The sequence below is a fragment of the Brachyistius frenatus genome, unplaced genomic scaffold (genome assembly GCF_029030835.1).
Source record: "Brachyistius frenatus isolate BFR_SWC_R1_liver_20210118 unplaced genomic scaffold, ASM2903083v1 Contig_41, whole genome shotgun sequence".
Lineage (NCBI taxonomy): Eukaryota > Metazoa > Chordata > Actinopteri > Embiotocidae > Brachyistius > Brachyistius frenatus.
The window spans coordinates 2,177,651-2,202,718 of record NW_027210640.1 but is presented as its reverse complement, the minus strand read 5'-3'; the positions used below and the strand labels follow the sequence as shown (position 1 = coordinate 2,202,718).

General features: G+C 42.2%; 1 protein-coding gene across 2 annotated transcripts in view; it reads left to right on the top strand.

Annotated features, from left to right (window-relative positions):
• Positions 1-25,068, top strand: part of kdm4b (lysine (K)-specific demethylase 4B) — a 45,739-nt gene that overhangs the window by 9,029 nt on the left and 11,642 nt on the right. For both annotated transcript variants that reach the window (XM_069702292.1, XM_069702293.1), the window contains exons 6-14: positions 6,186-6,235; positions 10,893-10,996; positions 12,109-12,246; positions 19,069-19,265; positions 19,469-19,716; positions 20,676-20,917; positions 21,392-21,512; positions 22,572-22,732; positions 22,934-23,138. In XM_069702292.1, the coding sequence (XP_069558393.1) occupies positions 6,186-6,235; positions 10,893-10,996; positions 12,109-12,246; positions 19,069-19,265; positions 19,469-19,716; positions 20,676-20,917; positions 21,392-21,512; positions 22,572-22,732; positions 22,934-23,138 (1,466 nt within the window). The remainder of the gene's footprint in view (positions 1-6,185; positions 6,236-10,892; positions 10,997-12,108; positions 12,247-19,068; positions 19,266-19,468; positions 19,717-20,675; positions 20,918-21,391; positions 21,513-22,571; positions 22,733-22,933; positions 23,139-25,068) is intronic.

Genomic DNA, 25,068 nt, shown 5'->3' with positions numbered 1-25,068 from the left:
TGTGTGTGTGTGTGTGTGTGTGTGTGTGTGTGTGTGTGTGTGTGTGTGTGTGTGTGTGTGTGTGTACACGTGTACGCGTGTTGTTTCGAAACTTTTCTTCTCTGTCTGCTCTCTCACCTGTTTTCTTCACAGTATGCTTACCTTTCTCCCTCTACCGTCCACCTCCTATATGTATATATATATATATATATATATATATATGTGTGTGTCTGTGTTACATGGGCTGAGCCCTGATTATTGAACACAGTGTAGGTCTATACTTGCATTACTGTTTAGCAGGCCTGTCACAATTATTGCATAATTACCTGATCTCGTTTATTTGAGCTGACTGCAATCATTTTACATAATTGTTAGAAGCGTATCCATTCACCCATGTCAAAGCAGGATTCACCCATGTCAAAGCAGGTGGATGAAACTAACAGAAATCTCACACTCCCGACACTGTTTCCACTTTGTTTTCTACCGTTTGACTGCTGCTGTTTTAATTGTCATTTGGTTGCGCCCTCTTCTTCTGCTGTGGTTTAATGGCATACGAGTAGAGAATTAACGCCACCAACTGTTTTATCTCGAGGTTCTCAACCCCTCATTTTTGACCGACTGCATTTCGATGAGCACTTGTCGGCATGAGCGTCAATGATTTAGTTTCAAAGCCAAACACTTCAGATCAACTGTGGGGGCATTTTGATTTTAAACCAGATGAAAAAGGAGAGCCTGTTAATTTGGAGGTGGCGGTTTGTCTGATTTGCAGCAAAAAGATAACGGTCAAAGTAAAAGGAACAGAAAAAGACAATTATCTTGTTAATCGCAATTATTTCTATGACAGTCAATTGACAACTGTAATTTAATGGTCAGCACAATAGTGTAGCCTGGATTCCCCTCCATTGTTTAGCTGATGATACAGTGTAAAATTGCTGAGCAGGTGTAGTGTTAATGTCTTTCTCGTGGATGCAATTGTCAAGATTGTATTTAAAAAGCAATCCCATGGATTTTACCCATTCAAGTCCATTCATAGATATTAAGAGACTTCTTTTGTTTCTGTAGAGAAAAGTCATTAAAATCCTCTTATGATGTCAAGTGAGGACATCAACGTACATCAACGACTACCAACAAAACACACCCAAAGATATATTGTGGATAATGTACACAACAGATTTTGTAAAGGAAGAAGATTGCGTTGAATGAAAGAGAGGATGCCTTTGCTTCGGATGTGTTGATTGTTGGTTCTTTTTTTTCTTTTCTTTTTTTTAATCAACAGCCCATTGTGAATCTAATAGTGCTGTATGGCTGCTAAGCCAAACTGCTGGAGTATTCTTGTAAGAAACACTTTTTCTGTTGCGGATTTGAATTGTTCTTTGATAGGATGCTTTTTTTTTTTTTTTTCTTTTTTTTTTCTCATATTTCTTGGAGGATATTGTGCCTTTATTAAAAAAAATAAAAGTAAAGAGATGAGGGGAAATGTGCTGAGCATTATAGGATCGCAGGTGGTACCGTAGCCTGTCCATGATACAGTAGTTGCTTTTCATGATTGATGATGTGTGTTGTGGGGGGAAGGAGGACAGGAGCATCTTGCGGAGCATCGGTTGTGATGACGTGTTTATAGAGGCCATCCATGTGCAGTGTGTTTTTCATATGTAGTGTAATGACCAGTGTGTGTTGTCAGTGTTTGTTTTGGCTAGGAATCATATTCCAAATGCAGCCAAAGAAATATATCAAGCTTTTTAAACTAGTATTTACACAAAAGTGTGGATTAGTTTCTTTCTGCCATTAATTTCACCGACGATTTGACAAATGTTCACGTCACACTGCCTGTTTGGCTTTTGAAAAGCTTGTATCTGCTCATGGTGAGTCTGCGGTTTGCCATCACGTTCAGGCTTTTCTAACTTGAAGTTGAACTCCTTTTGTTCCTCTTTATGCTTTTTCCGTCCTTAAGATCCTCCCCCGCCGTATGCTAAGACTAATTAAGTCCCAGATTGATGGATGTACACCATTCATTTCCTTCTTAAACACCTGCTTTCCTTTCCCCTCTTTCCTCGCTTTTGTTCAAATCTCTTGCCTGGTTTGGTGCTCTCGTTGTCACTCTCTGCATCTCACTCTCGAGTTCTCACTAAACCCTCCCACCCTTCTGAAACAGAATCGTTTTCACTTTTATACGTGTGCGGTGGGGTAATTACAGGCTGTTAAACAGTTCATGCTCTTTCAAAACACACGCACGCGCTCTCTTTGTCTTTTTCATCCTCTCCTCTCATAGTGCAGCCGTTTGTGAAATTAACTCCATTCCCGCTGCAACTCTGCTCCCATCAAAGTCAGACCCGCCATAAGTGCTCCTGCTACACACGCACACGCACACACACACACACACACACACACACACACACACACACACACACACACACACACACACACACACACACACACACACACACACACACACACACACACACACACTGGTGCATGTGCTGCAGATCTCAGCCTTAGCTGCCAGTCATTTTCTCTCGGTCTTTATCCCTCCATCTTTCTCTTTCTCCTTTTTTTTTTTTTTTTCCATGCTGAAACCCTCTCAATCACCCCTCTACCCCAACACACAACAGTAGATCTGCTGTCAGATAAAAGATTAGCCTGCGAGCATGTGATGGGAAGGTGGGGAAAGGCTGACGAAAGAGAATTAAAAGGGATATTTTGAAGTACAGCTCAGCTTCAACTTGCCCAGGGAGGGAGGAGTTTATTATGAATCTATTAGTTCTCAACCTCCTCTGTAGTCCAACGGTTTTGAACCATTCTTGTTTGACAGCTCCCAGAGGAGGGAAACGGAGAGCTGAAGTTCGGCATTTATAGTTGGATTGGAACTGCTGCTCGGATGTTGAATGGGGTGTTCTGGGCTTTGAATTAGTGTTTGTAGAGATTGAAAGTGCCTTTATATGTCCCCCAGTTGTTGTTTTCAAGTTTTAGGAACATTCCAAGAGAGTATAAAGGCTTCCATTGCGTCAAACCTTCAAAAGGCTTGATACAAAAGGCTGCACATCAACTGGCAGACACTCAGTATTTAAACTGCACTTTAGGTATCCATAAGACAATGAAGAACATCTTTATTTGCATGTAATCATCCTAATAAAATCACGCGCTCGACAGAACACTCTCGTTATAGTAACATTATAGTGCAATAATCAGTGTTCCTTATAATACATGCAGATGTAGATAACAACAGATTAGAGTAATGCACTTGTACTGTGTCTAACTTGTCATGTACAACACACAAACACATGCTGCGCTGCTTCTCCTGCTTTTATGTCCCTTTAATTCCACCTGCCAGCAGCGCTGCACCACCGCAGATAAATCACACTCTTCCTCAGAGAGCTGTAAAAGTTCAAGCCTTCCTTTGCTGCGTGTTGTTGTTCGTGGTTTTTTTGGGGGGGGGGTTTTTAACGCGTTTTTTTTCTATCTACCGACGGCGTGACATACGTGTTGTCGCCATGGTGACCGTGGCCGTAGGAGGGAGGGAGCCGGTGGACACACGCTGATCGGCTGATTTGTTTAGTTAGTCGCTGGGACGGAGGGGATCATGTGAGGGAGGTTCACTGACGTGAGATGCATGGAAATTTGAGCGCATTTGAACGGAGAGCTTAAATGGGATCCTTCTGAGGATTAAAAACACCTTTTTAAAGGAAGACTCAAACATTCGACGAGATATGCTTATTTTCTGTATTCCCCAGAGTTCAATGAGAGGATCAATATCAATTTCATCCTCAGCTCAGAGGCACAGCCTCGACATATTTAGCTAAACACAGACGCTGTAACAGACACTACTCAACACACACTGTGTTTTATCTGTCTGGTGCGGCTAAGTCCTCAGATAATGTCACAATAATGAGTGCTGGGGGAGTTGTAGTCCAGAAGTTGTTAAATGTGATTTGAGCTGCATCGTCATAAAACTGAGACATGTTGCTGCACACAAATAGATCCGAGTGTTTACAGTGCAAATAGTTTTTTTTTGTTTTTTGTAGCTGTTTTATGTAACGGAGTGTGTGACTGCCTGTTGGGCAACTGCAGTGTGAGGTTCATAATATAAAACCATAAGGTCAGTAAGTTTTTAGTTACCTCTGAAGCATAATGGGATCCACCATCAGTCTGAAGTTATTATTTATTATTGTCCTTTGTGGAATAGCTGCCAGACAAATTATTACTCTGATATAACCTGATTATTTTTGTCACAAGCCTCTGATGTACTGGTGCAACTCTGTAATAATACAACAGTAGAGGAGTCTGCGCTTCTTAAGGTCTCAGCTTTTGTCTCCAGGTGGCAGTGTGGCACCATGTTTTTGGCACCTCTGACTGAACTGGACATTTTCTCTTTTTTTCCCCTCTCCCCTCCTCTCTGTTTTACGCTCTTGCTCATTCTTCTTCTCTTCTGTTAATTGTTGTTCCATCTCACCATCTCTTTCTCCTTTTTTCTCATCATCTTCTTCTCTTTCTTAGCTTGTTTCCAACATCCATGTTGAGGCTTCAGTAAGAAAGGAAAAATGCTGCCCCCCCCCCCCCCCCCACACACACACACACACCTGTAGTTCATTGCTTAGGTTCTCTGGAGAATTAAAGGAAATTAGAGGAAATAATTGCAGTAATAAAGAGTGTGTAATAACTTCACAAATGAGCGGATTAGAGTTGAGCTCTGCTGACTTCCTCCCACTCTGTTATACAAATAAACTTGCTTTCTAAATGTAGCAAATGGCATTTGGCGTTATGCCTCATACTTCACACTTCCTACCATATTGCTAGTACAAACACTTTAGTAATGGTAATACTTTGCTGTACTGCAACACAGAGCCAAAGTCCCTGGGTCAATGTATTTGCAGTAAGAGGACGGAGGCAGAAGAAGGACACATATTTAGATATGGTTAAAGACACAAAGAAGGGAGTTTTAGCGCATTCCCACCAATATGGCATTTAAAGAAACAAAGCAGTAATGGATGAATAGGCTAAACTCAACATCAACATGGAAAGAAGTAGTGGTTGGTTTGTATAATGTGTGCACATGTGAAAGAGAAGATTGGAGGAGGAACGATGAATGGTTCGTTATGGGTAATTTCATTTGTTAAAGCAGCGAGTGCTGAGGCCTGAGAAATAACTTGGCACTCCCAAAACGCTAATTTCTCCCGATCCTGCACTTTATCTCTCATTTTATTTCCTCCACCGCCCTCCCTCTTTCTCATTCTTCTCCCATTCACATTGTAACTTGTTATACGTCTCTAGACAATGGATTTCTTCAAGGCACCTATTAGCCAGTGATGCTGTTGTGTCCGTTTTTATTCTCAAGGAACGTTCAGAGTTATGTCCTTTTGTTATTCACAAAATTGATCCCGGGAATGATTTTACAGTATGTTTTTGTTTATTTTTGCTCCAGATTGTAGAAGCTGTGTAGACCTTAGGTGTCTTTGGAGTGTGCCTGTGTTGTGTGACACCTCCATCTCTGACAGATATCGAAAATTTAACAGAAACTTATGTCTTCTGTTATTTCCCTCCAGTGTCTTGCCCTTTGTGCTCATCACTGTCAGTTTCTGATTGGGACTATGATGAGCCATAGCTTGCAATTGTCTTGTTCAAGATGAGATGAAATTCTCGTCGGGTCGTGTCTTTGCCTCACTTTACACATTGAGCACGAATTTGTGTCCATTCATGTTTTATATTGGCTTCATAAACTATATTATATTCTGCTGCCTCTACAATTTGCTTTGCATTGAAACCTGGCCTTTACTTAATTTAATACCATTAGAAATCCTAAAGGAAAGCAGTGGTTTCATTCCATCTTAAATGCTCAGTCGTGCTGACCTGTAGTCTTGTTGGCCTTCACTTTCTACTTTTCCATCTGTTTTACTAGGAAAACCATTATTACCAAAAAGGTCTTAGACCTAAAAGTAAAACTTGCCAATTCCTTGTAGGTCCTCAGCATGTAAAGAAACCAAGTGTTATCAGAGATTTAAAAATCTTAGTTTTTAGAGATCATACTCGTACGAGAGAAATTTAGTTTTCGTTATTATACAAGTCTGTTGGAGCAAGAGGAAGAGAAACACGAGCTAACTGTGTTGGACAATAAAGTACGATACGACTTGTGATGTTACCAAGATGTCAAAACTTGTGTCCTTCCTCCTCTCTTAATACCAGACCAAACTGATCACCCTTTCCTCTGTCTGCAGGTATGCTGTCCCACCTGAGCATGGCAAGAGGCTGGAGAGACTGGCACAAGGTAGGACCTGTTTTCAATTCAAATCCATTTTTGTTTTTGTCCGAGCACACGCCATAAAATCATACGGATGCTGCGCACGTAAAACATGCACAGAATACACACTATCAACACACACTTCCTGGTCCGCAAGGGAGAACCTCTGAACTACATGTTGCTTCGTTCCTCCCCGAGCACAGTATGGGCAGCAGCGTTTAGAACTATTTACTACTAACAATAAACCTTTCTGCAGTTTCTGGTCTGACAAACACAGTGGTGCTCACAGTAAACAGCGCGGCGCACGCTGTGGGCCATGCGCCGGAACATCTTTCTTATGTATTCAGTGGGTGAGAAAAGTAGATATCTCACTTCCCCACCACATATAAAAACAATATTTCTTTGTCACCTGGCTGTGCTCAAATGGAGTTTGAGAAGGGAGAGCGCCTCGAAGCGCTTCGCGTGTGCTAAAAGGATCAGGAGGACTATAGATGCCGAGTTCGGAGAAGAGGCTGTTTGAAGTGAAGCCAGCATCATCAACTGTCTGTTCTGCAGAAGGAATTGGAGAAAACCCACGAAGCCCGATGCAATGAAGGCCAATCAATCTGGACTGTGTGCCGATGAATGCTTATGGTGCCGTAGAGCAACATTGGCTGCTGATACTTGCCGAGCACACATGTTACGTGACAAAAATAGAACCCATTTGAACCATTGTTAAAGAGTAGGGCGGACTTGATCCCCGGTACACTTTTAACATTACATTCTTTGCTGACTGCCGTAGCCGGAGTTGGCGCTAACATGGAGGTTTCTGCCTCAAATCTACAACTCTTGTCTGTGGCGGATCAATGAGACCTTGTGAAGTGAAGCCACTCTGCCTTCTTTCTGTCGCACAAGATGTCTCCTTTCATCTCCCTCCTCCCTCTCGAGCACTCATGTTCTCCCTCTCCTCTTATTCCCTGTTTTGATCAATGAGGATTAACTCGTGTATTGCATGTTGCTCAGAGGCAGGTAGAGGATGTGGGGATGATGAGGGAGAGATGCTTAATTCAAACTGCATTACATAGACAGACTGTCCTTGTCAGGAAGAACCCGCTACAAATCAGTGATCACTAATGCATAGCCTCTGTCACTCGCTATCTTCCTTTTGTGGTGGAGTGGCTGGAATATGTAGCACACACTATGTGAAGTGTGAAAGGCGAGGAGCCTTTTCAAAAGGAAAACCATCAAATAATTTACAATGTAATTTATCTTCAAACCTGCTGTAATTCTGAAAGATTAGGCTTCACTCATACTGGATATAACTACCTCACAGCTGTCCAAGGCTGTAGTTTGAACTACATATAAATGCTGTGTTCATTTTGCCACCTGTTTTAGTCTATTTCTTTTTTCTTTGTTACATTACCTGAAGGCTATTGCAAGTCCTCATACACGGGGAGGGTGAGGTGTATTCAGTTGGTGCAATCTGCAGCCTCACCAGTAGATGCCACTAAATTCCACACACTTATCCTGTTACTATTATTTTTGGCATGTTGACAGCACAACATTGACAAATACTTTGAGGAATACCAGGAAGTTAAATGCTTAATTGAGTGAAGTGAATGAGGTTGACATAGTGTGCTATAGACCTGGGTTGCTAAAGATCCGAGGCATGCATTTAATGGTTAGATTAAATTAAACCTAAATAGATTTGCTTAAGAAAATTCAGTTCAGATTTGATAAATGAATTTGACACTAGTTTCATACAATAGATCTGATTCTACTGCATTCTATCAAACCTTAAAAAAACACATCGTATGTCGACGCTTTTATCATTCTTCAGCATTCAGCTTCCAGCTAGTCAGACTGCAGCCTTCCTCTCTCCTTATCTAAGCAGCTGGCAGTAGGAGGAAAGCATTGCCAACGTTATTTAACAGGCACCCACTGACCTATCAAAGCCATCGTCAGCACAAGCAGCCAACTGTTTATGAGGTCCTAAAAAGACAGTTATGAGTGTAGCAGGAATACCAAATTGGACTGGGACAATGGTCTTGTTACTTGAAAACCCCTCTCCAAACATTTGACACAGCGACAGACGTTGCTCTTATCACTCCTCATCTCTGCTTCATTGCCGCCATGGTTTCAGAGGGTTTCAGGTGGGGCAGGCAGGGGGGTGGGGGTGGGGGTGGGGGGGCAGGAGGGTGGGGTTCAGGGTTGGAGGCACGAACTTAATTTTCAAACTCAAAAGGACAGAATGAAGCCTTTAAGTTAATATTACCCCGTGGAGAGCTAAGAGAGCCAGCTGCATTTTAATGGGGATTAATACCCAGGCTCTGTCGGCACATTATTCACCTTTATCAGCTCCAACAAGCAGGCAGGCAATGAGAGAGTCGAGTCCCTCTCTCCCTCTTTTGCTTTGTAGGGTGGAACAGAGGCTGAAACAATGCAGTGAAAATGAAGGATGAAATGGGTGCCGATTATACTGTCAGTCACATTAAAGTTTAACTGGGTGGAGGCTTGAATGGACCCCCCTTTGAGGCACCGGCGGGTACAGACAGTAAAGAGCAGGGAGAGTGAGCGATGGAGGGGAAATTCTGTCTTTTGATTATGCAGAGGCTGTCTGAGGCTCTCTGTCTCCGAGAGCAAACGTGAACCTTTGTTTTAGAGCGCGAGTTGGAGCTTTGAAAGTCCAAAATGTCAGGGGTATATTATGATCTCAAAGGGGTCTGTGTTTTTAAGGAAGTGGGTTTGTTTAGTAGCATAAAAGTAAAGGCAAGTTGCTGACTGTGCTTTTATGTATCGAAGTAATAAGTTCCAATCTCACGTTTTGCACGGCGCACAATTTGAGTGGTCTTTATAAAATACTGCGACAGCAGAACGTTTTAGTTGTGACCTTGAGGACACGGACATCAGCAATTAAAGCGAAGCAGTTTTAAACCTCATTATATTGTTTTGGATTAATTATATTGCTGTAAACAAATGAGGCCGTGCTTAAAACAATCACTTGCCTCTGTCTCTAAATGTTTTTCGTACCGCTGCCGTTTTGTATTATCAGTATGTTTCAAATATACAAAGCAAGTCTCCAAGCATTAGCTTTTCTCTTTGGTCGGACTGAATGGGATCACATATCATTGGAGGTGACAGCACCCAGGTTCAGTTTTGTGTTGTATTAAGCCTGTAATGGTTCCATCAGATTGCCCCTGAAATCCAACCTGAAGGCTCACAATCAGTGCGTTCACAACATAATGGTAATGTGATTATTCCACACTCTGGGCAGCAAATGAATTTACAAAACCGGATTTCCTTTTCCAGGTTGTGGGATTAACAATAATGTGATAAACACGGCTACGTTTCAGCTGGAGAAAGCTTTTCAGTTGTAAATGTCAAAATACATTGAAAATATTCCATTACGTATAGAAAGGAAACATGGAAATCCATACGCTAATCCCACAGCATGTGAATGGAGGGTGTGGAGTAATCGGGCTAATCCAACACATGTTGATGTTATATGATCTTCTGCTTAAATGTGGTTACCCAGTAATCTTTGTTTAGTATCTTACGCAGAATACACTTTTTTTTTTTTATTTTTTTTAAAGTTCTAAGTGCATTTCTACACAAATACTTGGTTTTGTGTTGGTGTGCGAAAAAATATTAAACCTAAATCATAGAGGCTGACAGACTCGAATGATTTTGCTGGATTATGGGGATAATACTGCTGTGCTCAGTGTTTCTCCTTGGCAGACAGCCTTGGATGGGTCGTCACACATCAGATTTTGCGTCAAATGTCAGGGCAACAGAAAGAAGTCACAGGGAGCCAAATCCGGTGAGTAGGACGGTGACGATTGTGTTGCTTTCAATACACTGCGAGTGGGTGTCGCCGTCGTGTTGGAACTGAGGGATGAATCCACAGTTCACGACTGCGCCCTGATGCGTCTGGTCAAAATAACGTGTAACGTGTAAGTCCTGACGTTGATGACGCATCGTAACTTTGAACACTTACTCGTGAATATTATCGCATCCCCCTGCGCTGTGCACGTCACGGTGCCGCTATCAGTTCCCACGCAACAAGAGCAGCTTCTGAACTTCCTGATTGGCCCCTGAAATAATACTGGACTGTCCGTTCCTGAATGCTTTCCAGCGTAACCTAATTTTAAGTGCGTGATTAGTGCGTTGCAGCTTTTCACAGTGGAATAATCCTTTTTTTTTCTAACAATTTATTGGAGCAAATCATTAATCGACGGTAATGCTTGTAATGTACAACTGCTGCGTCTGTTCCATACTGTATATCAGCTGTGTTTTCGCTGTGTTTAGCGTCTATTCAGCTGCCATGTTATTGGACGTTTTACTTTCCAATCACAGCTGATAGGCAGAGACCACAGGGGTATGATGACGTCGGGGTATTGTGGGACCAGGAAATGATGATGATAATTAATGGCTTTCAGGAACAAGTGCTGAATCGGTCTCAGTTCTTAACTGATAACCTTGAAACTACTGCACATCCTCCGTTTTCTGCTGCACACTCACCAGCTACAGTTTGTTGCCAGACAGTCCCTCACAAAGAAACCGCAAAATTGTTTCCCCTGACATTTGAAAACCGTCTTTAAGTTTATTGTTTGATAAACAATGTTTGCTAATAATCAAGGTGTGCCAACTTTTGCTTACCGATGAAATGCACTGAAGGCCATGTGCTCGCTTTCACCTTCCTCAGGCTTCTTCCCCGGCAGCTCCCAAGGCTGCGATGCCTTCCTTCGCCACAAGATGACCCTGATATCTCCATCCATCCTGAAGAAATATGGCATTCCCTTTGACAGGGTGAGTGTGACTGGTCCATGCATACATGACACAAGAGGGAGAAAATAAAGTTCATTTTGTTCTTTAGTGTTAGGTTTGTTCTCCAAGTGGGGCCTGTGTATATTGCAGAAGAGGTGGGCTTGTTTTGAATGACTCGGCTTTGCCGCAAACATTACACAGGCTGTTTACAGCATGAATAGAGATATTTTTGTTGTTGTTTTTTTTTGTCCATGATATGAAATTAATTAGTATCTTTCCAGGTTACTGATTTTGTTCTGTTCATTATGCAAGAGGAGTCCTCACAGGGCAAAAATGTACGAAAGATTGATGGGAGGGGGGGGAGGGGGAGGCATCCAAAGTTCTCCACAGTCAGCATCAGGTTCCCACCCCGCTTACCTCATCACTCCCCCCTTAGGACGTCATTATCACAGCGAACATGTTACTTGTTACACACCTACAGTATCTTTCCTGATTCTCATGTAAAAATAAAATTGTCTTGTGTTTTTGTGAGAGCAAAAAAAAAAAAAGAAGGGATGTTTGATATCGGAACCTCTGCCTTTAGTTGGGGAAGTTTATCTCCCGCTTCGAGCTTCTAGCCCTGTTTCTTCCTTCATGCCTGTCACCTTGTCTGGCTTGATGTGTCTCTTGATTGCCGGGATCCAGGTTTCACAAAGAAGTCGAGATCCACGGGCTTAAGTTTTGGGGCAACACATTAAAAAAAAAGAACGTGCTCAACTTGTCCTCACATTTTTAAAACATTCTCAGAATAACTCTGAGCTCATGGGAAGACACTCAACACTCGGAGCGGCAATCAGGTTAGGTTGAATTAATTTTGCTTGCGAGTCTGAAAAAGTTTAGAGAAAAGTTGTTTCGAGAGAGTTAAACTCCGTGTTTATCCCTAAGACCCGAATGGCAATGTTTGTCTATGGGAGACTCATGGGTAATAACGGAGTATGTTTGAAACTTAGATCAGATAAAAAAAAAAAAAAAAAAGTCCAAAAATCATGAGTGTCAGCTGTAAGAAATAACTTCCGCTGATGAGACGGCATAAACGGAGACAACTGATCATTTCAACACGCAGGATGAGAATGGAGCACGATTCCTTAGTCTGTGTTTTCTCTTTTTGTGAACAGATAACTCAGAATGAAGGGGAATTCATGATCACGTTTCCTTATGGCTACCATGCTGGCTTCAACCACGGCTTCAACTGTGCAGAGTCCACAAACTTCGCCACTCTGCGCTGGGTGGACTACGGCAAGATGGCTACACAGGTAAGATGAGCTGCCACAAAGTGTTACATTGCAGCCCGTTGTGGCAAAAAAATTTTTTTTTTCCCATCAAGTCACTTGCGCTAAAAATGTTGGAAAAATTGTGTCCAGGCTGAATTTTTTTTTTAAATTTTCCTTCCAGTATTTACTGGATTTTGCGCAGCAGTTATTTGATTTTGATTGAGAGAAGAGATGTGTGGTTGTTTGGAAACTTCAGCAGTACAGCTTCATAAAAACATAACACGACACCATGCGATACAGAGAACAATGACGAGTATGAACTTTGTCTTTCGTGATAAAGCAAAGTATTTTGACACAGTTTTAAGTGCTGAACGGCAACGTGACATTATAGAATATTTCCATAATCAAAGACAGACGTGAAGATTGACGGTACAATAGTTGTACGTTTGGATGAAGACAGACATCCTTTAATTGTTTTACAAGTAGCCTAGTTTGAGTTAAAATTTTCGAGTCAAATGTTGAATATGCATCTTGAATGACAGTGTTCTATAATAGATCATATCGAAAGATAAAAGCATCTTCTGGTTCTCTGCGGCACACCATCTGTTACTGACACTAACTGTACCCGTGGATCCTTGCACTGATGCAAACGGCCTCTTTGCCGGCGGGCTGTTGAGCATGAAATTGACGGCATGGATTGGTTATGGAAGGGAGCCCAACGACAATGTCATCGAGAAGAAACTCCCCTCTTGTCTATATTTTATACATTCCACTTCATTTTCCTGTTCAGTCCTCTCTCTCTCTCTCTCTCTCTCTCTCTCTCTCTCTCTCTCTCTCTCTCTCTCTCTCTCTCTCTCTCTCTCTCTCTCTCTCTCTCTCTCTCTCTCTCTCTCTCTCTCTCTCTCTCTCTCTGTGTGTGTTCCTTCTCCCGGGCTTTCTTTCTCTCTACTTGGCTGCATGTCAGATTTATGAGGTGCCAGTTTGCAGAAGTGCATCTCCCTCCCTCCTCACTCTTTCTAATTTTTAGCCTTCCTACTTTGCCCATGTGGCCACCTGTAGTTTAAGAACCAGTAGTCCAGGCTCCAGAAGTTTTCCCTCCACCAGTTCTCAGGGGAGCGTCTCCACTGCACCGTCTCAGTTTGATAAAGAAGAGTAGTCCATTCTGCACTACTAATCCGAGTCCACAAATCAGCAGCGCAGCACACAGACTCCGAGGAATGTAAAAGACAACAGTTCAGCCAGTGAGCAAGACTCTTTCTGCCAGTCCATCTTCCTCCTCTCTCTTTCCTTCCAGCAGGTTGTGCGGCAGCACACTGGTTACAGTGATTGTCCCACAACCGGTGCTTCCAATAGAAATGCCTTGAAACATGGAATATTTTAACCAAAGTCTTTCTCTTGACTCCAATCCAAAACAATACAATGCAAAAAAATCTAAATTTGAAGAATTATTTCTTTTTGGCTGGTTGTGGCCAACCTGTACGTGCTCATCAGCTGAATGGGGCAACATGTAAAGCCTTAAGGATATATTGGTAGATTGTAGAATCTGGTGATGGCTTGTAAGTGAGGCTTTTAGGGGACATCTGCAAATTGTTGCTACCAGTCTAGCTTGCCTATGAGGTGTTTAGGGGACACCTGTAAATTGTAGCCACAGAAAACAACCTGGGTAACACTCTCCCCCTCTAAACTACACGGAAACTAACGTGTAATGTAATTGTCTCTTTGTAAAAATAGATTCTAAAGAAATGGTATTGAAAAAAAATAATGTTCAGGAACCGGTATCAAAGAAAAGGTGTCAGTATCCAAAATGTTTGTTCGATCACCAGCCCTTAGATTGAGAGGCCTTTTTGGGCCAAGAGTCATTACCTAAATTGGATCACCATTTTTCAAGGTCTCGGAACTGCACTGCACGCCCCAACACTTAAGTACTGAACTCACAATGAGTCTAATTGCACTTCATTTCAGCGAGATATTTGTCAGTGATTTCGTTTCCATTTCAGTTTCATTTCAGTAAATGGTGTTGTATACACAGTGGTTTTATATAGCCCGCCCATGCCAGTCACTTGCTTGGCAATAATGAACTCTTTCATTTTCTCTTGGTCCTTTCTCTTAACTCCCCCATCTTTCTCTCCGTGTCTTTGGCTCGAGCAGTCATCCGTTAACTCGTTTGGCTGTCTCTCCTCCCTCTACTCCGCCCTCCCCCAACTGAGGCCTATTCTGTCAGCACCAAACAGGACAGTGAACGATGGCGCTCTGTATCGAATTTGTCACCTTTTTGAGGACGCCAGCACATGACAGAGAGACGGGGAGAGAGCGAGCCCGGGCGCGCTTCATGTCCCCGTCTTTTTAAATACGAGCCCCTTAACTGCTGACCCATCTGTCTGACTTATCGAAGCAAAAACACACATCTGCCACATCTGCGGTCAAAGCAGGTGTATTGTCAGCATTCCTTGCGTGCCGTGTCTGCGGGTACTTGACTTCTTTTGTTTAAGACTGTGCCGTCTTAATTAAACTTCCCCTCAACCTTCATGGCTATGCATTAGGTATTAGCCGTTTCATTTCCTTTATGGTAATCCGTGGGTTCAGCATCTCATTCGTAGCATTTTGAACAGAGATGTTCACTCTTTTAATTTGAATATCGGCCTGAAACCCTTTTTGGCTCTAACTATCAAGTGTCATCCGGTGTTGGGCTGTGTATGGAGTCTTGGTACTTTTATGGCACTGACTGAATTGCTCCAATACTGTACAGAATAGAAAACCTCATCATTTTGTTATTCTAACGATATCGTTGGAAAACAGCAGAGCATTAAGTCCACTGAAGAAGTCAAGTTAGTAAAGAGGATCCTTCAGATTATTACAGTTATGTCTGTCGCAACATAACGTCGCTGAACGTCAACAGTTTATGCCTTCTGGGTTTGACGTATTCTCAATGAAAGCCTCTGTCTGGTCATTTGGTGCTCAGTCACACTTTGCTGCTGTTCCCCCGGGCGTCCAGGGTGATTTTTCTGTCTGGGAGAAGGGCAGAAATCATCCTCCCAGTTCACAGATGAAATCACATCACTTTTTCATCTCGGATGTGAACTGCAGATGGCTCACTCCCATCTTTTGCAGACTTGTCTTGGGGCGGGCGAGTGCAGATATACGGTGATTGGGCATTTTTTACTAGCCTTTGTTTATGTGCAATCTATGTCCATAATAACCATTTAACAGAACGTGTTCTTTTAGTTGCATGGTAGGCTTTGTACATTTTTAACAGATAGGAGAGTATGATTGTTCTTGTAGCAAACACCGCAGAGCTCCCAGTACAAGCCATGTATAAATCAGTATTCATTAAGAAACAAACAATGATTATGTTCCACACAAACCGAGCGGAAGAAAATAACTCCTCCCTTCAGTCCAGTGAATCCATGACACATTTGGTGCCGTCATCTTAGACACTTGGTAAATATGACACGCAAATAGAATCCACACAGTTTACAGACTTTCATTATCACATTGGAAACCTGTGATTTCATCCATAATGATGAAAGGTAGGTGAATTGAGGTGTGATAATCCCAATTACTCCACAGGTACTCATGAGATGCAAAACAGCCCAAAGGCAGTCCTGGACATATTGAAACGCAGTCCATTATCACCTTGAAGTAATTTACAATCGCAGCTTCCGTATTCAAATTCCCACTAGAACAACCTTTTAGAATCCTTCCTACGTGTTAAAACAGCCCAGCAACATGCCAACACTAAGATTTCTCTCCGTCTTAATTTTGGTTAAAGATTAGGTTCAGTGATCCTGGACATATCGACCAAGTCCAGCCATGCAAGAAAACATGTTGTCAATTTTACTCACAGCAAAAGCACACCCTGGAAAGGACTAATCCAAGCCTGCAACTTTTTCTGTTTCTAGTTAATGAATGCATCAAATGCTTTCAGTTCGGAGGGAGGTGCAGTAATACCCAGTCCAGCCTTCCGCCATTCACTTCTAATAAAGGGCAGCCATATTGTAAACTAAGGACAATTTTAGTTGTGAGGAAAGTAAAGGTCTTTGCACACTAAGGGGTGATCATATTTTTGTTAGACGAATTCACGCGTCAATATGGTTGTTTTTTTTTAACTGTTGTTTTTGTCGCAAGGACGTTCACAGGAGTTGACGTTTTCTGAGCTTTTGCACGGCGAATAAAGGCATATATGACAAAAGTGACATATGGAGTTGTATCAATGAACAAATAGGTAATCGGGATAGTAGTTTACATAGTTTACTTTTGATTTGCATCGCTGCCGGTATGAATGGTTTTAATGCCGAATATTTGCAGGCGAGAATGTCACATGTTTGTGTTGTTTATCCGTCACGCCCCTGGAGTGTAAAGGCCTTAATCTGCAGACTTGTGGCCACACAGGGAGATTAGTGGGTACTGTTTAATTACAGCTGAAATATCGTTGACATTTGCAGCACAAACATAAACCTGACAGATGCAGCAACACAATGCTGTATTTACTGTTTGTTATGAACACAAGTCAGCGTTACAGTTGCCTTACATCACTTACTAATTAACATTTCTAGATTGCTTATTGTTTTTTTTTTTAAATCTTCCCTTTGATTCAACATGCTACACAGCTGTTGTCAAGTGGGGTTGTATTAGATTAGACAGAAGGGAAGAAATAAGTGGGAGGGCAAGAAAGGATGAAGGAATTTAGTCATAATTTAAACGTGGTCAGCATTTTTTCCACAGCTTGCGTCTCGGTGAAAAACTTTCAAAAATATTTGTGGAAAACACAAACAAGTAAATACGTTTTTGCAGCATGATATAAAGCCCAGCCGTGAAACAATATTCTGCATTTTGCGCCTTGATAATTTTTAATTGCCTCTCATGTCATTCTTCATCCTTAGGATCATCTGTCTGCTTATTTCTGTCCTCGTCAAAGTGATCAAAGTGATATTAAAGAATTTTGGATAATCAAAGTTTTCCAGTTACTGTAGCTCAGATCAGACGGGTCACTCTCGAAGCTTGTTTTGTTATTAACACTTGGCACATTCACTGAGATCCATAGCGAGTCCCCAGGCTCAAGGTTTTCTGTTTGCTCCAACAATTTAGCTTCATTAGGAGCCTGAGTATACTTCAGGGCTCATTGACTGCCTGCCTCAGGGTGAGTTTTTGTTTTCTCAGATCTTGTGCATTTCCAAATGTATTTTCCTCTAATTAAGTTTTAATATGATAATAAAGTGTAACTCACCCTGGCCCTTGAGGATGGCAACAACCTCTTAACAGTTTCATAAAAATACAAAGAGCCTCTATATCGTTTTCACGAATGGAAACGGTGCATTTTGCCACGTACAGTGAGCAACATTTATCTTGTTTTCTTTTGTGTTTGTAGTTTCTTGCCATGAGGCCATTTTTTTACCTATGGTTTCATGATGGTAGCAATCATGCTCCGTCGGCCACCCCCTCACCCCTCCCACTTCCTGCACCCGCCCGACACCATATTTTAATGTTTCCGTCTGTCAAGTGGTGTCTAGATGAAATGTAGGCTGGATATTGTTTCGCGGTGGATATTGTGAGCTGTTGTGTTTCCAGTAATTGAACATAAGGCTCGGTATAGCTCAGAAAATAATAGGAGCAGAATGTAATACAGCAAGCAAGGCACAAAACAAAATATTTTCATCTCTCGCTCTCTCCACCCATTTTTGTTTGTTGCATCCTCCTCCGTTTGTTTCCTTCTTTCCCACACTTCTTTTTCTTGTACCTGCCATTTTTCTCTCGCTGATAATGCAGAGCTCTGGTTCCATCTAACAGCTCTGCTGCGATACAGCTGCGCTCTTCTCTAGTCAGCAGAATGATTCATTGACCTGTTATGTCATAATGAAGGTTCGTGGTATGTTTTGAAGTGCGGGTGGTTACCGGATGCAGCTGTCACTCATTTCCATCTGTGCCACATTCACCTAGTCTTACTTTCTGCCATATTTTGGAGTAACTTTGCTCAGTGATGTAAATACAACACTCCCACAGTACAGGCAATCGTCCATCATATACTCAGAGCATGTTTGTGGTTTCTGTTTTAACAATTGTTTTCTAGTAACTTACACAGATGCAGGGAAAAGTGATTCACAATCCAGATATTTCAACCCGTTACTTTCTTCCTATCGCAGCGACCTTTGTTGTTCATACATGCAGTGCTTCTTTGGCTCTACTCTGCACTAATATGTACAATACCATTCAAAAGTCACTCTTATTAATACATTTGGTTGTTAATCCTTCATGATTATAGCCGAGATAGTATCACTCCCTCCATATTGAGGATAGAGCAAAAACTCGGTGGAGCTCCATTCATTGTGGTTAACACACTTGTCATACATTTGGATGCCGATTTATTAATTATAAAATATTTCAAATTGTCTGTATGAACGCATAATCATTGAAGTTCAAGAAACATGTCTTTGAGCAGTGTGTTCCTGCTGTTCCTTGCTGCTCTCCTCTGCTCTTCTTCACACTCTTCTTCCATCTGTTTTTTTGTGGCATTCTTCATCAGTTTGCCACAGAAGGTTGTCTCCTCTTTTTGATCACTCACTGCAGTGAGTTTTCAGTCAAAAATCTGTGAGGTGTCGCTGAAATGTGTCATGTGTGGCACTTCCTCCATATGTAGACAAACACCAGTATTCTACAACAGTGGGGATAAGGCTCTGAAAAACCTGAATGCAGTTGGTTTCCATTCCCCGTTTAACTAGAAATTCATTCACTTTGTTTGTTTGTTTGTTTGTTTGTTTGTTTGTTTGTTGAACAGAGTTTGCTTCATTCTTTACCTGCTGCTATTTCCTACTCTAACATAGAGCCATGTCCTCCTTCTCTGTATGTTTTTTTTTTTTTCTTTCTTTCTAGTGTACCTGTCGAAAAGACATGGTGAAGATCTCCATGGATGTGTTCGTGCGCTGCCTACAGCCTGATCGATACGAGATGTGGAAGCAGGGCAAAGACGCCACGGTGTTGGACCACCTGAAGTCCACAGAGCTCAACAGCCCCGAGCTAGAACGCTGGAGGGAGCAACGCGTCACCTACCGGGCCAACCTGCTGCGAAGGTGAGGTCGAACTGCACACATTGTGCATTTGATACACTGGATCCAGACAAGTAGCAAGAAGCACATTTTGCACATAATGAGCTAATTCTAAATTTGCCATTTGGATTTGTGACAAACGGAAGCAAAAAGCAGTATTCGCGCTCTTTAAAAGACAGTGTACGGTTATGAAGGTTTTGCTGAACTGTCTCTTTGCTCTACTCCAGGGCCATGCAGAAGATGAAGCAGGTGCGTCGTCTAAAACTGGAGGAGGTAAAGGTCCTGGCGGAGGAGGGCATTGAGCTGAACGCTGCTGAGTACCAGCGTCAGGTGGAGGAGCGCGAGGCCCAGCGGAGGCAGGAGAGGGAGGAGCGCCTGGCCAAAGAGGCCTTGATGACCCTGGAGGCTATGGAGCGTGAGGAGCAGCAGGCTGCTGAGGCCGCTGCCAGAGCAGCTGAGACCCCGTCTGCAGAGGGTGAGGAGAACATGAACAGCTAGAGACTGTTGTATGTTAATGTGTAAACAAAGATGAAAGGCAAGGGGTGTTATTCCAGAGCATAACACATGTGGACATTCACTAAACCCACACGCGTTTTCAATCGGAATTGAATCTCCGCGTTCAACTGAACTTGATTAAAACCATTTAAACATAGAACCTTCCTAATTGACAACTCATCATTTTTCAGCACAGTTTACATCCCAGTATTATATGCAGCACCTCAAGTGTGGTATTTTTCTTGTGTAAGTAATAATCCTAACGACATGATGATGAATCTTTAGAGGTTAAATAAGAGGCCATGAGCCGTATAACTTCAGCATATTGCAGAAACAATAGTAAATGAAATGTGCTCCTGGTGGAATGATGTGTTTCTGCTTAAAGATCTTTACATAGATAACAATGAATTAAATGTAATGAGGATCTACTTTTTAGTCCTACTCCCGGCACATTCCAGAGATATCTGTGACTAACATTTGAAAGGTAATTATGACCCAGCTGCAGATACTGTGGCAATATGTTGAAGGACATTAGGGGAAGATCTGTAACTAAGGGTAGAAAGTTCAGAAAAATGATAAAAGCATAAGCTCCACAAACAGGAGGAGTCAGGTTGGGTGAGTGAGAGCTCCCTTAAGACCTTTTCTCAGTGTTTTCTTCCATGGAACGTCTCCAGGTTTGCTGTGTTGTCTTTATATTTACAGTAAATCGCGCTGACCTCTGCTAGTTTCATTGTGCTTCTTTGTCGAGTCTTTTGATTATTTTGTGAAGAAGTTTGTACACTGCTAGGTTTATTGACTGTTAAGAAAAAAAAATACGTTTTGGAAAGCCTGACGACCTCGGGCCCAGCTGAAGGTTTTTCCACCACCGGAGTCTCTCACTTCTATTTGATGAACCATCGCTACACTTCTGACTTATTTTTCTCCTCTTTTCTTTGCCAGCACAAGAACCAGAAGCTAAACCACAGATCATGACAGAAGACATTGAGAAAAAGAAGCAGAAAAAGCAAAAGAAGATGACCAGCTTTCAAAACGCCATCACTGGATTTGAGGAAGCGTTTGAGCAGTTTGCTACGTCTGGCATCAAGAATTCAAAGAAGGGCATGGTCAGACATCTAGACAGTCTGTCGTTAAAGCAGAGTGGCGAGCCAGCAGACGACAAGGTGGATGTGAGCGCCACCCAGGTGAGACTGATCATGCTTTTAAGTCAATAGAAGTGATTTGTAACAAGTTACTGTGTCCCAACAAGGCAGCACTTAAACTGTCTGGAAGCCACACTTACCGTTTTAATTTGCACTTTAATATGCAGCTCACTGAACCTTAAATTGGCAAAAATGCACTCACATTTACCGTCATCAGTTTAATACACAACTTAAATCTACAAAGTGAATCAAAATGGCGGCGTATGTCAGCGTAGTTTTGCATAACTAACTGGCCTACATGTAGAAAAAAGGTATTACAACTTGCAGCTGTACTAACTGGATATTTGTCTTCCTGTAAGTTTGATGAATTCTGCAAAGCCTACAGTAAAACAACAGTTCACAAAGCCAAGGTTAACTTTTCAACATGTTGAAAATACTTTTTATTTGAGCATGCATATGGTAGTTATTGCACAAAAATAAACAAAAGACAATATGAAACAAACTTGTTTTTATCAGGGATGCTACTCCAAGATGAAAATGCCAACTGAAGTAAAAAAGAGTCGGCGCCACCCCCTCAGCAAGCCCCCCATGCGCTCCCCTCTGTCTATCGTCAAGCAAGACCCAACTAGTGACAAAGGTAGGTTTTTTTTTGTTTTGTTTAACTCTTAACTGTATATTGATTTAACCTCAAGTGTATTTTATTGTAAATATAAGCTTATTTTAAACTTGGTACAGAAAGTTTTTCAATTGTTAAAGACTTGTCAATCTTCTCCTATGAGCTGCTAATCTACAAGAATTTGATCAAAGTTTATTTGTTAGTTCAGAAATGCGCGGTGATGTGTGAATGCTGATGATTTTTCTCTTGACATTAATAAAGCTATGAGGAAAAACAGTGCTTTATAAAATGAAAACGGTTACCTTTCAAGACAAGACGGTATTAACAGATTTACCACCAGATTTCCTCCTGTACTCCTCATTTTTCATGTCACTTCATTCACTCCACAACCAAGACGACACCATTTTTGTTTTAATTATCGATTTGGGCAAAGAAAAACAAGCCGGACCAAAGCTCCCTGTGGGGATAATGAAATCAAGACGGCAAAGCTTTTCTACCCGACTCTGTCTCTTCCATGTTTTTCCTTTTCATTTTCTGACTGACACTTATTGATCCCAGGATCATGACTTCCAATTACCTGCTTTCAAAGTCACTTTAAGTTGGCAGCAGGGGACCCGACTCGGGACCCGTCCTTCAGAAGGGTAGATGGGAGGACAAGGAGAGAGAGAAGGCCATCGATATGGGGAAAAAAGACAGAGTTTAATGGAAAGCTTGTGAAAAGATCCTCCTGCCTTGTGTCCAGGTCTTCCAGTCTGGATCAGTAGCTTCAGGGCTTCCCTGCAAAACAGATTTCCGACGCAGAGCAGCAAATTATTGATGCCTGTGCTGCTTCTGTTCATCAGCCAGTTATATCACGAGTGGTGGTGTTATTGTCCGGGACCAGAGTGTGCTTTTCTCGTCTCTTGGCAAGGGCTCTCTTATTAAAAAGATTTTGGAGCTTCTCTAAAAAAGGCTTTATGTGCATTTCAGGAAAAAAAAGAAAGCCATTTCCAATAATCGAATCTTCCTCCGTCTCTTTTGTCTGTGTCCTTTTACTCTTTTGCAGCAGCACTCTCATGTATTGTGATTTGTCCCTCACAGAGCTGTCCTCCCCCATGCCGCTGGACAGCGACATGAAGAAGCAGGAGCACCTGTGGCAGAATCACTCCCCCAACTTCCTGGCAGAGAAGGCCTTCAATGCTGCAGTGGCCGTACTCCAGCCACACTGTGCTATCTGCTCGCTCTTCTGTCCCTACACAAAGGTAGAGCCACACACCGCGGTACACGCTGTATGTGTCAGTGAAGCAGTGATGGATTATGTAAATAGTAGCAATTCAGGAAGTTAACTACCGCCGGTGATGTCGATCAAAAAGTACTTGACTATTAAAGCTACGAACTGACAATTGTGGGCCACAAATCGATCGTTCCTACCATCGGAAATGAATCTTTTATTTTGGTTCCAGCCACACAAAGACATCTCCACCGCAAACGAGTCTCCGCGCGGCTCCTTTCCTCACCCTGGCAGTTTGACCCGTCCACTGGTCCCAGAGATGTGCTTCAGTGTTGGAGCGGGAAACACGGAGCCTCCGCCCACCAACCATCACATCGGAGAGGATGGAAACAGTCTTCTGATCCGCTGTTCATGCTGCTTCATGCAGGTTCATGCCAGTAAGTGTAAATCTCTCAGGACAGCTTGAAAAAAGAAAAAAGAAAAAGAAGAAAAAAAAAAGAATAACGGCTGTATTGGTTTCACATAAGAATAGTTCATGTTTTCTGGATGAGCAATAAAAATAAATCTGAGCTCCAAAAAATATTGCAGGTAATGAAAAGTTAACTCGTGCAGTTTTCAAGCAAAGAGAATTTGATTACAGTTTTTTGTGAAGCAGCTACAGTCGCTGTGTTCAGCCACTCAAGGGACGCAAGAACTTTTTTATATTTTTGTGATTTATTCCATTTTTGTGACAAATATGTTTTGTTTTTTTACATGCAAACAGACAAGAGAATACAAACACACATTTAAATACAATATTTTACGACTAACATCACAACCAGACAGGCTAATTGTAGCTCCAACACTGGATTTTTGAGGTGGATATTGATTTTTAGAGGGTTAAAAAAAAGTGACACTTGTGACAAAGATAAGTAATGGAGGCAGGATGTTGTACAGTTTATTATCCACACTTGCATCAGTGTAATGAAACGGTAAACGTCACTGGGAATTTAATGTTTTTTTTTTTAAAACACAAAAAGAACAATTTCTAATTCGCCCCAAAGCATCTTTTTCTGCATTATGTTTTGAAAAAAGTATTCATATTGGACAACATGTATGCCAATATCGGCTTGCCGATGTATGGACCAGGCTTTAATAATAAAGGATGTGTTAAAGTGAATGTACAAGCTCAACAATATTGGACTTAGAAGGTTTTATTACGTCGTGTGTCTTGTTGAAGAAAAGTTTAATTTGATTCGATTCTGCAGCGTTCGTTTTGTGACGCCGAGAATCTCGGTCTCCAGCCACAAGCGCATATTCGGCCGTGCAAGACGGGCTCTGCCGGGCATTTCACTACCTTTCTCCAGTCAACACATTATTTTACCCCCGGACTCTTGAGAATAGCGTTGGGGAAAAATAGGAAGCGCAGAAGACGAGACTCTACCACAACAGTGCAGCAGACTGCCTGCTCAATTCCCCCGTTGCCGCGCTCAGTGAGGCTTCCTAGTTTGTCTCTCGCTGACTCGGGTTAAACTAGCTAAGGGGCCGTTGAAGCAAGCTCACCATAAACCTCCCCAGCGCTTATTTACCCCGCTTCCCGCATATGATCGTTTCTTCGGGGGCACATTGCTTCTGTCAGAGCGGACCGCGCGTAACATCACATGTGAGGGAGTTAGCGCACGGATGTCTCTGTGATTGGCTCTAGTTTTTATTTCCAAATGTAAGGCTCGGCTGTATAGACAAACCGTTTTTTTTTTTCTTTGCTTGTTAATGGTGCAAATAAAATATCTGTATTTTGAGAAAAGTTTCATATACACAGGGTATGAGCTTTTTTAAAAAAAATATCTGCACAAATAGATGTTTTGTTTTAAGGCCGAACACACAGCCACATGAACCACAGCATGGACGTGCGCGCGCACACACGCACGCACACACACATCAACCCTCCGGGGTTCTTATTATCCCTAAAGCTGGAGTGCACCTTGAAGGCCAGTTCATTAGTCATCCAAGGATGAGCTGCTCTCAGCTGAGGAAACAGCGCTGCTATTGATAAGAGGACATGAAGCAGAAAGAGCTCCTGTCAAAAATGCCAGCTCTGCGCTCCATCCCTCTGCTCCTCATTGTTCTGGACTGGACATCCAACTGGAAATCATTCAAACCTGTCCAGGTGTTACATTAAACCCGCAAGTCTTTTTCGCCGAGATGCTCAAATTGGAGATAGTGATGAGAAGATTGGGCAGGCTCCGAATAAAGTGGGAGCAAAATGGTTAACAGGCAGGAGAGGGCGCAAATTTTTTTAGTTTTAAGAAAAAGAAAGACAGAGGTGGCGTTGCCTTGCAGACCGTCCTTACTGAACGTGAATACACTCCTCATGTAGAAACGTAAAAT